Below are 14,161 nucleotides of genomic sequence, written 5' to 3' on the forward strand. Positions count from 1 at the left end.
AGACCAGCCTGGCCAACATAGTGAAAGCCTACCTCTACGAAAAATACAAAATTAGCTGGGTGTGGTGGCGAGTCCCTGTAATCCTAGCTACTCAGGAGGCTGAGGCAGGAGAATCACTTGAACGTGGAACATGGAGGTTGTAGTGAACTGAGATGGTGCCACTCCATCTCAAAAAAGACAAAAGACTATTAAAAGAAATGTAACATTATCAAATACAATTATGTTTACCCACATTTGAAATTTTTAAAAGATATCCTTGATTTTGGTAAAGTCAGACCTTAATTCTGGGATTTATGTCTTTACTTTCTTGATTGGTGTTATAATACTCTTTTTTCTTTTTTAAATGTGAGCTATTTTATTTTTATTCTTTTAATATTTTAATTAATAAATCATAATTGTGTTTATGAGATACAATGTGTTGTTTTGATATGTATACAGTGTGAAATGATTAAATCAAGTGAATTGACTTCTTTTTTGTAATGATGGTAATAGAGAATGCTGTATTTTTTCAATGTTCTTCCTTGACAAAACAAAAATTTGGTGTAACCCTTCGTTGGGTCCCCAAATTATTTTTGAAACTTTACTGGTCAGTGAAACTTCCAGATCTGGTAACCACCATTATCAGGCATGATTTTATGTGAGCAAAAATATAACAGTGATAAGACCAATATGACCTAAGTGAATATGCAAATTATAATACACATGAAGGGCTTAATTATCAGTTTCTCATTTCTTCTTACAATTTAGAAAGACTTCATTGGCAATATTTGGATGAATGGAATTTTTTGATGCAAAGAAGAGATTTCTCTTAATAAATACCAGTCTAGCAAATCCTCCCAGACTAGAATGGTTATCTTCAAGTGTGTTAGAGAGTGAAGGCCCACTATTTCCAAATGAAAAAGCGTCCTCAAATCATATCTGCCCTGATTTGCTTCTAGATAAGGCATTTTATTTTAAAATTTCAAATAACAGAAAATCGAGATTGTGAGATCTTATGATCATTTTAAAGAGACATGGGTTTTAAAAATGCTTGAGAAATGCTAATCTGGAGTGGAGGTCATTCTGTGAAAAGTAGCCTGCGTCCTGTGTCTGCTGCCACTAGATGGTACCCGGGGGCGCTGGGAAGCCGTCGGAGAAAGTCTCCCTGGGGTTGTGCTGCCCTCGGGGAGGTGGCGGAGCCCCGCGGGAGCTGTCGTCAGACTGAATTCACTGCTCCAAGGTCTAGCGGACAGCTAAGGAGTCCTGGCGACCCCAGGGTGCCCCTCCGCAAGCTCATCAGGCCAAGGGGAGGCGCAAGCCCCTGGCCGCTGCTCTTGAGGGGGGCCTCCGAGCTCCAACCTTCAAGTCCAGGCAAGGGGAGCTCCGCAGGGGCGGACCGGGGCACCAAGGTCCTTGTTGGGGTGGCGAGCGGGCTGGGAACTGGGAATGGAGTTCCATCAGGGGAATGAGTTTGACCACACACGTTGACAAAGTGGGGGCAGGTTAGTGCCCATGCAGTGCCGCCTTGCAGCAGGAGGTATTTTTCACATTGCCTGGTGGTGGGGTGAGGGGGACTGCCGCGGTTTCCTCGGGCTGGTGGCTGCTGGCTGGACGGTCTTGGAGGACTGCTGAGAGGATGGGCTGGGACTGGTCCTCTGAACGGCTGCAAGGGTGAACAAGTGTACTTCTCAAGATTATCCTCCAAGAAACCCTCCCGTCCCCTCCCCTACCTTACCCCAGCCTCAGCCGGGTTCAGTAGTGCTCGGCGTCTGTGTCCCAATGCAGCTCACGGCTCGTATATGTGTCCCTGGCTCAGTTTACCACACTGTCCTAACATCCTTTAACCTACACAGCCAAGTTCCTTTAGTGCATGTCTTTTCTCTCTCCTCTCTCCCTCCCTCCCTGTCTTAACTGTTTGCGGAAGAGTTTGGCATGTAGTAAAATACTCTTTAAATAGTGATGTAAAATACTTATCTAAAGACTTGCCATAAAGTAATTCACTTACCACTGTCAAGGAGATTTGTATTTATGATTTGGATGGTCCATATCAAAATTCCATAAATATTTATGTGTCTAAAAAACAAATCAGGAAGTGAAAGAAAATATTGATTGTTTAGAAAATATCTGGATGGGAGATTTTCTAAGCTTCAAAGCAAAATAAGAAATTGCAGAGTAAAATATTGATAGACACAGTTTACATCTATCATGTTATCAGGATTTTAATGAGAACATCACTATGCATATCTAATGTAAAACTCCACGAGTAATATGTGGAGAGGTTGTTAACAGTAGTGGTTTGGGGGATATGGGATTAGGAGTGATCCCATATTTTATTTTACTTCCTTCTTTATATTATGTGTATTACTTCTTTTTGACAAGGGGCAAGTATCTTTTTTCCCCCAAATTAATGAAGATAATGTGTTAGGAAAAATGCAAATAAATATCAAAGTGGGAAGAGCTACATGTAACACATATGACAAAGGATTTCCATATCTATTCTATTTCTATTCTATATCTTTATAAAAACCTCTTTCAAATTGAGAAGAAACTTTAAAATTCATCCAAGAGCTAAATAGCATGGACAAAAATTTCTTCTGTACTTTGCAGTTTTCTACAATTTGTAATTCAATACATCTTTATTGAATTTTTACCACACTGTCAAACCCTATTCTAAATGTTGGGGATATGATGGTAGATAAAACAGAAGGGCTCAGCTCTCAAGTAGCTTTCATTCTAGTGGGGTTAATATAATAACAAAGAGGCTGGGCATGGTGGCTCATGTCTGTAATCCCAGCACTTTGGGAGGCTGAGGCGGATACATCACGAGGTCAGGAGTTCAAGACTAGCCTGGCCAACATGGTGAAACCCTGTCTCTACTAAAAATACAAAAATTAGCTGGGCATGGTGGTGCGTGCCTATAATCCCAGCTCCTTGGGAGGCTGAGGCAGGAGAATTGCTTGAACCGGGACCCTGGAGTCGGAGGTTGCAGTGAGCTGAGATTGTGCCACTGTACTCCAGCCTGGGCTACAGAGCAAGATTTTGTCTCAAAAATAAATAAATAAAAATAAAAAAGCAAATTACAGATTGTGATAAATAGCAGGAAGGATGGGGAGCAGATCCTTGAAGAAGGAGAATCAGTGAAGATTTCTCTGGGGTAGTACATTTGAGCTAAAACCTGGAGAATGAGAAGAAAGGGGAGAGTACAACAGGCAAAGCAGGCAAAGGGAACGAGAAGAAGAAAGGCTGTTGAGGTGGGAAACTTGTTATATTACAGCCGCAAAAAGACCAGTGCTCTGGAAGGCTGAGTTATGAGAGATGAGGTTGGAGGAGTGGGAAGAACCCAGACTATTAGCCTATCAGGTCATGATAACGATTGTGGATTTTGCTTTATTCTAAATGTAATTGGAATCCATTAAACACCAATATTCTCTTAAGCAGAAGACAATAGATTGAGAAACCCCAATTACTGGGGAACAGTTTGATGAGGAACTATTTAGGCTGCAGAGTAAGAAAATAACTTCACAAACTAAGTAAGAATTATATGTGAGGAGTGGCAGAGGAAATGTGTTCTGTGATTGGGAATACTCTTTTCTTTGACCCTTTAAATAGGGTCTGTTTTATTCCCCTACATGGCTACAAAGTCTAAACTGGGCCAGAGGACTTCAGGTAGTCTGTATCCTCCCTAAGGAAACAAAGGTTCACCCTTGGAGACACTGCTATGTACCCAAGAGCAGTTATCACCAACCGCCACCCCTGCCAGCCTGTTGCCCAGTCAAGCCTTGACCTCCAAAGGCAGGAAGGAGAAGGCTGCCATCTTCCTAACAAAGAATCCTGCATTTTCATCCTTTCAAAGGGATGTTTTAAGAGAATCCACATGAATAATTTTTGTCATGAACCATTTTGAGTATGTTGTATCCCTTTATGGTTGATTAATAATTGTCCCACTCTGGAAGAGCGTAACAGCTAAGATTATTAATGGTATTTCTGGATAAAGCCTTTTTTGAAACATGGAACTTTCAGTTAATCAGCACTCTGGTAAGCAAAAATGCTAAACTGAGAAATTTTCCCATTAAGTTTTAAAATTGCACTGAAAGCTTTATGACACTGTGCTGTCATACATGTCCTTTCTGTATTCAAAATTTTGAGGCAATAAGTAAATGAATAACATCATTCTAGCCAGTTTTAAACTCTAATTGCTGTCAGGTATTGAAATATTATTGGGAAACGTTTTCATGTCTACTTAGTAGAATGTAGAGTGATCCGATTGCTCAAGTGTGGTGCTGTTTTGTCCCTTTTGGTCTTGTGTACCATTTCTGTGATCCTGTGGATACTAAGATTGAGGGACTCAGCAACAGTCTCTAGATGTCTCACATAGAGAGGCTATGAACATTTTCAGGCCTCCATCACTTTCCCCCCATTGCCCCCAAATTTCATGCTGATATTGGAAAGCACATGTGATACATATTCAATTCTCATGTGATACATATAGTATAAGAAGAACGATCTTTAATATTAATTAGAGAAGTTTTGCTGATTTATAAACCAGTAGAATTCTCTCACTCACTGAATGTGAGGGCGCAGACCTATCCTGTTCACATTCCCAACCCCAGCTCTCTCATCTATCGTAGGTAATCCTTAAGTCACTTATATTAAGAATTGTGACACAGATAGAGTAGCAGAGGATTGTAGAACTGGAGGGGTCTTTAGAAGTCTTCTACGCTGCTGCTTGACCTCTTCATTCTACAGGTGAGGAAAATAAGGTCTGGAGAGATTGGGGAGCTTGTTTGAAGTCTTAGGTGGCTGGTGGTAGAGGTGAGCTAAAACCTCCAGTTTCTATCAGTGTTGCCTTTGGACTGAGAAAATTTCAAATGGTTAGCACTAATTATTTAAGATGTGCTGAACTCTAACTAAATTGAGCCCCACAACTGGAAGTTTAAGCGGTTCTCCTGGACAGAATCCCTGCTGGTAGGGTGATTCTATTCCTTCTCAGCTATAAGGGTGAGGGCTTCTTTAACAGGGAAAGTAATTGCTACTTTGTGCAAAGGAACAGTTTTTCTTTGTGATGGGTGTTTTCTCATATTTGTGGAGTTGTGATTTTTTTTGCTTGCAGCCTGAGAAGTAGTATTTCTACCAGCTGAATCTTTATTGAAAGCTCATTTGGCCAAAAAGTTTGCATTTATATTGCCCATATTTTATTTATTTAATATGTATATATATTTATTGTATTTTAGGTTCTGAGGTACATGTGCAGATCATGCAGGATTATTGCATAGGTACATACATGGCAATGTGGTTTGCCCATATTTTATTAATCCTATTTTCTTTCTTTTTTCTATTTTTCCTCACCATTAAGAAAGGTGAATGCTTTGAAATGACCACATGACAAGAAAATAAAATTTTGACAAGGAATAGAAAAGGAAGCTAGGTCTTTGCCTGATTTCCTTTGACCTGTCTGGCTTTCCTTTAGATTTACTAGGGCTAGTTTTCCTGGCTTCTTTCCTGCTGCTGTATTTTCATATTCAGCACACTGAAAAGCTTGAATTGTTCCCTTTGTTAACTCAGGAGCCTGCAAATGATGAAAAGATTATGTATTCAGCAGGTCAAATCTGAGACAGTTTTCTGAATTAAAAAAATATTTTATGTTTCATAGCCTGGTCTAAAACTAGAGAAACTGAGTAAGCTACTGTCTGGAAAAGAAGAAGGAGCTTAAGTCAGAGGTTTATGTCAAGCACTGCTTAATTTTAGCATATAGACCCCAAATATAGGAAACATAGTAATATGTAACCAACATATTGAAAATACTGTCTAATGTGAAACATCTAATATTTGCTAAGCAAATATTTGGCTTTCTAAGAAGAATAACACATAAATGCTGATCAATAAATTTGGTTCTTTTTTGTAGTTGGATGGTTTTTATATTTCTGGACACCAGGGTGTGCTAGCCATCACATGTAAATATGGATGAATATTTATTTTCTGGTTGGTTAGGAATGTGCACATCTTTTAGCTGATGTGGGTAACAGATGTCTTGTGGGTAACAGATGTCTTGCCTTTTAGAGACGAATTGGCAGAGTGGATAAAGGGGGATAATTAAAGGGGTAGGAGGAGACAAAAGTGAAGTACAGTTTTCACTGTGGTGAAAAATCTAATAAAACTCCTTATTATGGGTAATTGTTTTCCTTCTTCAACCTAATTTGCTGTCCCTTTCCATAGGACTCAAATACATTGTAATGGGAAAGTATAAAATAATTATGAGACATGAATACTGCCTACTATCAAACGAGATTTGTTCTGTCACAGAATATTGTGGTGTAGTTGATGCAATGAACATCAGTTTTTTCAAAAGATGAAATACAAAATCATGTCTAATTACTAATCGCAACATATTGTAATTGGCAGCACAAAGGTTCTATGTTGAGGATTGTTATATTAACTATATTAATATAAAATATAGTTTAATCATATGTCAAATGCAATAATACAGTGGACTGGTGGGAAATGAAATATGAGACTGAGTATGTAGTATGTTACTTATTCATCTTAGATCTTTTTTAGTTTGCTGTTTGTTCTCTGTCAGTGCTATGGTCCTGCCAGTTGAACTGGAATAAATGGGAACATTTAGCAGATGTTTGAAGCCATTATCATTAACACATCCTCAATTTTGCCCGTGTTTTTCATCATGCAAGATTTAAAGTAAGGTGTCACTTTCTGTCTTAACTGTATCACCTAGGTCTATATTATTCTTATGATTTGTACTTTTTACTTTTAACCGAAGTAAATTTTTTGTAGCTTGTTAAACATTCGGTGAGTATCCACATAATTCCTGGTAAGAACTATTATGTAATAATTTTTTATAAGGAGCCAGTAGTGCTTCAAAGAGAAAGTATCAGATTATGTGCTCAGAGCCTTACTTAATACAGAATTTAGATATAGCTGTAAGGTGAGATTATTTATTTTAGATGCAAGGCACATAACATTGAATTTTATTTGACTGCATGTCCCCTCAGAAAATAGGTAGGTAGAATTCATTTCAAAAATGCCAGTGGGGTTTTAAAGGCCATTAGGATGATACACATAAAATTTCAGTTGTCAATTGTTAATTAGTTATCAGCTTCTTTCTGCTGTATTAGAATTCTATTTTATTCACAATTGCTAGAAGTTTGTGGGGTGGGAGAATTGTTCATGTGCCCAATTTTTAAAAAATGGCAGCTTTCATGGGATAGAAGCACCATTGCTTGAGTAGTCTAGAGACTGTTACATAGGCCAGTCACTTTATCTTTTTGAGCCTCAATTTGTTATATATGAAATGGAGATAGTGACAACTAACTCCCACAGTTGCAGTGGGATTATATGAGATGATGAATGCATATGAAACTAACGTATATTTAATTGTTGAGTACTTTATGATTGTCTTCACTCAGTGGATTCATATTCCTTAGTTAGTTGTGTTAGTTGCTAAGCTTCTCTTGGAAATAGAGCATCCAAGGAGATTCTGATGAAAAGTCTAGTGACAAATGGTTTGAGATTGTGTGTCAGAGAGTTACTCTTTTTTCCTACCTTTAGCCCCTTAAAATATGAAAGTGAATAACCATAGTGCAGCAAGTTTCTTAACATTAATTGAGTTTTTCTACTTTGCAATTGTAGATTTCCATAAGCTGTAAATATGTAGGGTCATAAAATATTGGTGGTATGTAAGTGTTTAAGATTTCTGGACCCAGTTTCCCTATGCTGTTCATTTTCTATTTTCAAAGGACGTCACTGAGGTTATTTAAGGTTAGATGTCTTCTCCAAAGTCAATCAGCAAGTTAGTGACAGAGTGAGGGCTGGGACCTTTGTCTTTTCTTGAATTTCTTGGCTAGACCATCACCAGATACCACCTGCTTGTGTGACCTTCTAGAATCTAGTCTGGGTTGTTAAAAGGAGAGCAGTCAAATAACTCTTGACAGAGCAGAAAGAGATGCATTTCTTTATTATGCCTTTTAAAGGGTCTCTGCCCTCTAGTTCATTAGGCTATTCCTTTATGGAATACAAATGTATTTTGATTGTTTTGCTTGTTTGCATAAGGCAACTGGCTTTATCTCCTTCAGTAGAAGGAGAGAGAGTCACTAACTCTTTATTTAGTATTTCCTATGTGCCGGACATTGGTCTAAGGGCTTTACATAGATTAATTTATTCTCCACAACACTATGAGGAGATACATTATTATTAATATGTCTTAATAAAAGTCCCGTCTTTCATATAAGAAAATGGAGGTATAGAAGGCCAAGTAATGCCTAAGATTACAAAGCTAGTATAACCAAATTTGTAAGATTGGAAATGGAAAATACTAGAAAGTTTCTGTTGTCAGTAGAAACCTAGATGAATGATTGCCCATAATATGAGCTCTCTTTTTTGCAAGGGAAGTGCCTTGAAAATATGTTCTAAAGCATTAGATTTTATCTATATAGCTCTATGGAATCCCAATCAATTTAGGATATATGGTTCTTCTGTAGCACATAAATACTGATGAAAAAGTATATTTATTAATGTTGGCCACCACTGGAATAAATAGGAAAGCAAGCTGTTATGCTTAGTTAAATGTTGATAACAAAACGTTATTTTGTTTTAGGATTGTGTAGGGCTGTTGACCCCACAGGGTCATGGGGTGTCCCTTCTGCTTTGCTGAGGCACTGGATCTGAGAAATAAAGAGACAGGACACTGAAGGACTGGAGAAGAGCAGCTGGACTCGGGGGGCCATGTCACCTATGAGTGGAGACAGGCGAGGCCCCGAACGTCCAGAAGCATCTGTATTTATTAGGTACAAGCAGGGGGAAGGGTCATAAGTGAGGTCATCATCTATAGGCTTAGTGATAAGGCATACATAATCACGTGAGTAACAAGCGAGGGGGCCACCCCATTATGTCACCTGGGCAGAGAGGTGGACCGTGTGCAGTAGGGGGCCATGCGCGCTCACTAGTAGAGGGTCGTGTACAGAAAAGGGGTCCACCCCCATTAGGTTACCAGGCAGGAAGGTAGGCTGTGTGCAACAGGTGTCAGGCGCAACACTTCTTACCTGGGGGCTGGAGACTTCAAAGGATTTCTAATAGAAAGATACTGTAAGTCAATGCAGTGGGAGCTGACAGACTTGTGCTCTTCTCTAAGATATTTACGGGAGGCTGATTTGAGCTAGCACAGAAGCGAGAAAAGACTGACAGGGTGTATAGCCGCCATGACCTGGTCACACCAGAGACGTTCTTCTCCCTCGGTTATTTGCAGGATCTCAGGCCTGAGGCCTACTTTCCACAGGAACTGGATGCAAGGTACTCCTTTATCAGGAGGAGAGGCTCTTGCTCCAAGCCTGCCATATAGCATATGCCCTTTCAGGCAGGGATGCCACCGCCTGGGTCTTTGGTTCTTATCCTGGTCTGGCTCTTTTTCCATGTACTGCTTCTGCTCTGTGACTGCTCTAGGCGTTCTTCCTACTACAAATTACTATATGGTTATATAGAAGGATTATATAAATCAGCACTAAATGTGTCGATACAGCTCTGACTACAATACCTATATGATTATATAGAAAGATTATGTGGAACTAAGTATGCTAGATATAAGTACTAAGTATGATTATATAAGCTAGATATATGTAAGCAGTAAGTTATACTTCAGGCACTAATTCTATAAACTAACATATGATTATATATAAAGGATTATATAAAGGAAATAACTGAGTAATAACACTATAAACTAAGGTATTCTTCAGGTACTAATTGTGCCTGGGGTTTGCACAGCTCTCCTTCCTTCGTGCCCATGTTGGGGGGTTACCCACAGGATTGTATTTCCCCTAGGACAACAATAATAAAAATATTTTTAGGAATGATGCTTCATCAGTTAAGAAAAATTATTGATAGAAGAGAATAATTTTTGTATGATTGATATATAATTTGTTCTTTCTTAAATATCCAGTTATATAGGTATATTACCCATTTTTGCTCCCATATCAGTATTTGAAGTTAAATGAAAGTTGTCATTTATGTATCAAATATTTTACAAGTATAAAATCAACTCCAATTTGAGCGATTCACAATTTAAAGACTTTAATTTTAGTAACAATGATTATATGGTAAAAATTTGGACATTTAGATAATTCTTGGAGGGCAGTTGTGCTTTAATGAAAACTTCATTAAATTAATAATACATTTATTTATTTATTTTGTTGCATTTGCTTTTGGGGTCTTAATCATACATTTTTTTACCTAGGGAATGTTGAGAATAGTTTTTTTTTTTTTTTTGTAGGTTTTCTTCTGGAATTTTTCTGGTTTTAGGGCTTAGAGTTAAGTCTTTAATTCAGCTTGAGTTAATTTTTGTATAATGTGAGAGGGGGATTCAGTTTCATTCTTTACATGTGGCTATCCACTTTTCCAAGCATCATTTATAGAATAGAGTATTCTTTCCCCAGTGTATTTTTTGTGTGCTTTGTCAGAGATCAGTTGGTTGTAAGTATGTGGCTTTATTTCTGGATGCTCTATTCTGTTTCATTGATCTATGTGTCTACTTTTATACAAGTACCATGCTGTTTTGGTTACTGTAGCCCTGTATTTATAGTATAATTTGAAGTCAGGTAATGTGATGCCACCATATTTGTGCTTTTCACCTAGGATTGCTTTGGCTACTCAGGTTCTTTTTTGATTCCATAAAAATTTTAGGATTTTATTTTCTAATTCTGTGAAAAATGATGTTGTATTTTGATAGGAATTGCACTGAATATGTAGATTGCTTTAGGCAGTATGGTCATTTTCACCATATTGATTCTTCCAATCTATGAGCGTGGGATATTTTTCCATTTGTTTGTGTCATCTATGATCTCTGCACAACCAAAGAAATAATTAACAGAATAAACAGATGACCTATAGAATGGGAGAAAATATTTGCAAAGCATACATCCAAAATAGGACTAATATACAGAATCTACAAGGAACTCAAGAAAATTAGCAAGAAAAGAAAGCAAATAATCCCCTGAAAAGGTAGGCAAATGACACGAACAAACACTTCTCAAAAGAAAACATACAAATGGCTAACAAATAGATGAAAAAATGTTCAACATCATTAATCATCAGGGAAATGCAAATTAAAATCACAGCAAGATACCAGCTTACCCCAGCGAGAATTCCCATCATTAGAAAGTAAAAAAACAATAGGTGTTGGTATGGATATGGTGAAAAGCAAATGCTTATACCCTGCTGATGGGAAGTGAAATTATTACAGTGTTTCTGGAAAACAGTATGGAGATTTCTCAAAGAATTAAAAATGGAACTACCATTTGATCCAGCAGTCCCACTACTGGGTACCAAAAAGATACCTGCATGCGTATGTTTATCTCAGCGCAGTTCACAATTGCAAAGATATGGCATCATTTAAGTGTCCATCAACTGATGAATGAATAAAAACATGTGGTGTGTATATATGTATACACACCATCTATCTATCTATCTATCTATCTATCTATCTATCTATCTATCTATCTATCTATCTACACATGCATACACCATAGTCTATTACTCAGCCATAAAAAAGAATGAAATAATGTCTTTTGCAGCAACTTTTGATGGAACCAGAGACCATTATCCTAAGTGAAGTAACTCAAGAACAGAAAACCAAATACTGCATGTTCTCACTAATAAGAGGGAGATAAGCTATGAGTATGCAAAAGCATACAAAGAGATATAATGGATATCGGAGACTCAGGAGGTGTGGGAGTGTTGGAGGGAGGTTAGGAATGGAAAATTATCTGTTGGGTACAATGTATACTATTCGGGTGATGGGTACGCTAAAAGCTGAGACTTCACCATTATACTGTTCACCTGTGTAACCAAAAACAACTTGTACTCCTAAAGCTATTGAAATTTAAAAAATTTAAAAACAATAATACAAAGCTTATTTAGTATTACAGTATTTACAAACAATATATTTAAATAAAAGTTGAATAAATCACAACCACTAGGCGCTTATGCTGACGAACGTTTTACATCAAAACATAAATAGGCACCACTTTGGACATGTGAGTTAGTGGTGTGTGTGTATGTAGTAAGTGGAGAATGTTGGGGAGGTGTATGATAGTGAACAGATTAATTTAACAAAGTGTAATTTTTCACAGTTGTATTGGTGTAGATATTCTGAATTCCATTATTGGTGTGCTTTGCTTTATGGACTAGATGTGTGCATTAAAGAAAATTACCTGAATGTCATGGTGTTTGTTCAAATGATTCATTCCAAGATACGTTCTTTAGTGAAGAGGGGAAATGTAGTGGCTCACCAATGCCTTAAAGGAACTACAACAATAACAATTGTGTTAAAGTATCACAGAAAATAAATATAAAGTCTCACAACTATTTTTTAGAGACATAAATATCTATGGTTAGTTTTGTGTTTAGCACATTTGCTTGAAAGTTTAAAGGAAGGAGGGCAAATGAAGAGAACACACTGAATTGTTTGGTTACACAGCTGCCGTAACCCCACTTTAAGGTTCTATGAGTGATGCTGGACAGCTCCCCTTGGTTGCTGTGATACTGTTTCCTAGCATTTCCTAGGAGCTATTGATTTAGGAATGAGATGATTGAACTTAATAAGGGGGGATTTAGAGCATGGATGAGGAAAATTTATTAAATATAGTAGCAACTGAATAAATTCACAAAAATATTAGCAATAGTAAATGATAATTGGGCAGACTATTTAGTGAAATAACATGACAGAGAGGGAGTAACAGCTTAGCATGTGTTTAGCAAGTGTTTTTACTTAAACCCTTTTTCCATTTTCATTAAGATTGAATTTATATTCTAAGGTATTATCAAATAAAGTAGCATGATGTCTTTTGTATTTTAAATATTTTTTCCTTACTCTTTCCAGGACTGAAGTGTGTATGCCTTTTGTGTGATTCTTCAAACTTTACCTGCCAAACAGAAGGAGCATGTTGGGCATCAGTCATGCTAACCAATGGAAGAGAACAGGTGATCAAATCCTGTGTCTCCCTTCCAGAACTGAATGCTCAAGTCTTCTGTCATAGTTCCAACAATATTACTAAAACTGAATGCTGCTTCACAGATTTTTGCAACAACATAACATTACACCTTCCAACAGGTAAGGGGTTTATCTTTGTTCATTCCAAATTTAATTTTACTCTTCGGAAACTATAAGAATGGTAGAAATCAAACTGTCTTATGTTTCTTTAAATAAGAAAATCTGTTTTACAGTTCTCTTTTTAATTTTGGTTGGCAAAATTCTCTAGAGTTGAGCTGAGGTTGAGTTTTTAAAAAACTGCACATCATTGTCAAAACATTGACAACAACATAACAATTTTGAAGAAATGTGTTCACGTGAATTGTCTTTTTGAAATAATTAATGGACATAAAGTAAAATGTAACTTTTTATGGATTTTTAAAAAAGAAATTGAGATTGCTTCTTGGCTTTTTGGCTAAGATCATGTGTAAAAGAAATTGAGATATATACCGGGAAGAAAAAGAGCATAACTAAAAATAGCAGATTGCCAACTTTTATGGGGACAGAATCTTTTTTTCAGGGGTATCCTCTGCATATCTTCTTCATCTACCCACATTCAAGCAAGAGCACACCCTATAGAGATAGAAGCAGAATGGAATTCGACCTTTGATCATTGTTCAGATGTGTTTCTGTCTTTAGTTAAATTATACAGTGCTTTATCCTAATTTATAAGATGCTAAAAATCCTGATCTGGCCCTTTATCAGGAATCTGGGATCTGAAACTTTGAGAGACATTAACAGGCATGTAGTTCTCAATTTAAAACTAGTTTATGATGTGAAAATGGTCCTGCCGTTGAATTTCTTTAATATTTTTAATATAACAACAATTTAATGATTATCAGTACAGTTATATCTATACAGAGATACATATACCTCCTTACAAATTAATGTTTTAAGGCAATGTTATGTCATCTCAGGTGTTCATATGTCATCATATCAATATACCACTGAAGCACTTTTTACCTATTTTAAAAATAAACTAACTGCCTTTTAATTGGAAAATATTTATTTAGTAAAATATAGTATCATTATCTCAAATTAAAAACCAGTTTACTTGCCCTAAATAGAAGATAACTATGTAAATAAACAAACAATGCTACTGCATTTCAGTTAGGTATTTTGCATTTTCTCTTTGTTTAAAGGAGAGAAGAA

General features: G+C 36.9%; 1 protein-coding gene across 1 annotated transcript in view; it reads left to right on the forward strand.

The window, feature by feature from the left end:
• The window catches only part of ACVR1C (activin A receptor type 1C), a 108,508-nt gene that overhangs the window by 34,235 nt on the left and 60,112 nt on the right, over window positions 1-14,161 (forward strand). The window contains exon 2 of the mRNA XM_021665906.2: window positions 12,860-13,090. Coding sequence (XP_021521581.1) covers window positions 12,937-13,090 — 154 coding nt within the window. The 5' untranslated portion in view covers window positions 12,860-12,936. The remainder of the gene's footprint in view (window positions 1-12,859; window positions 13,091-14,161) is intronic.

The sequence above is a fragment of the Aotus nancymaae genome, unplaced genomic scaffold (genome assembly GCF_030222135.1).
Source record: "Aotus nancymaae isolate 86718 unplaced genomic scaffold, 86718_ANA_hifiasm-v0.15.2.pri h1tg000029l, whole genome shotgun sequence".
NCBI lineage: Eukaryota > Metazoa > Chordata > Mammalia > Primates > Aotidae > Aotus > Aotus nancymaae.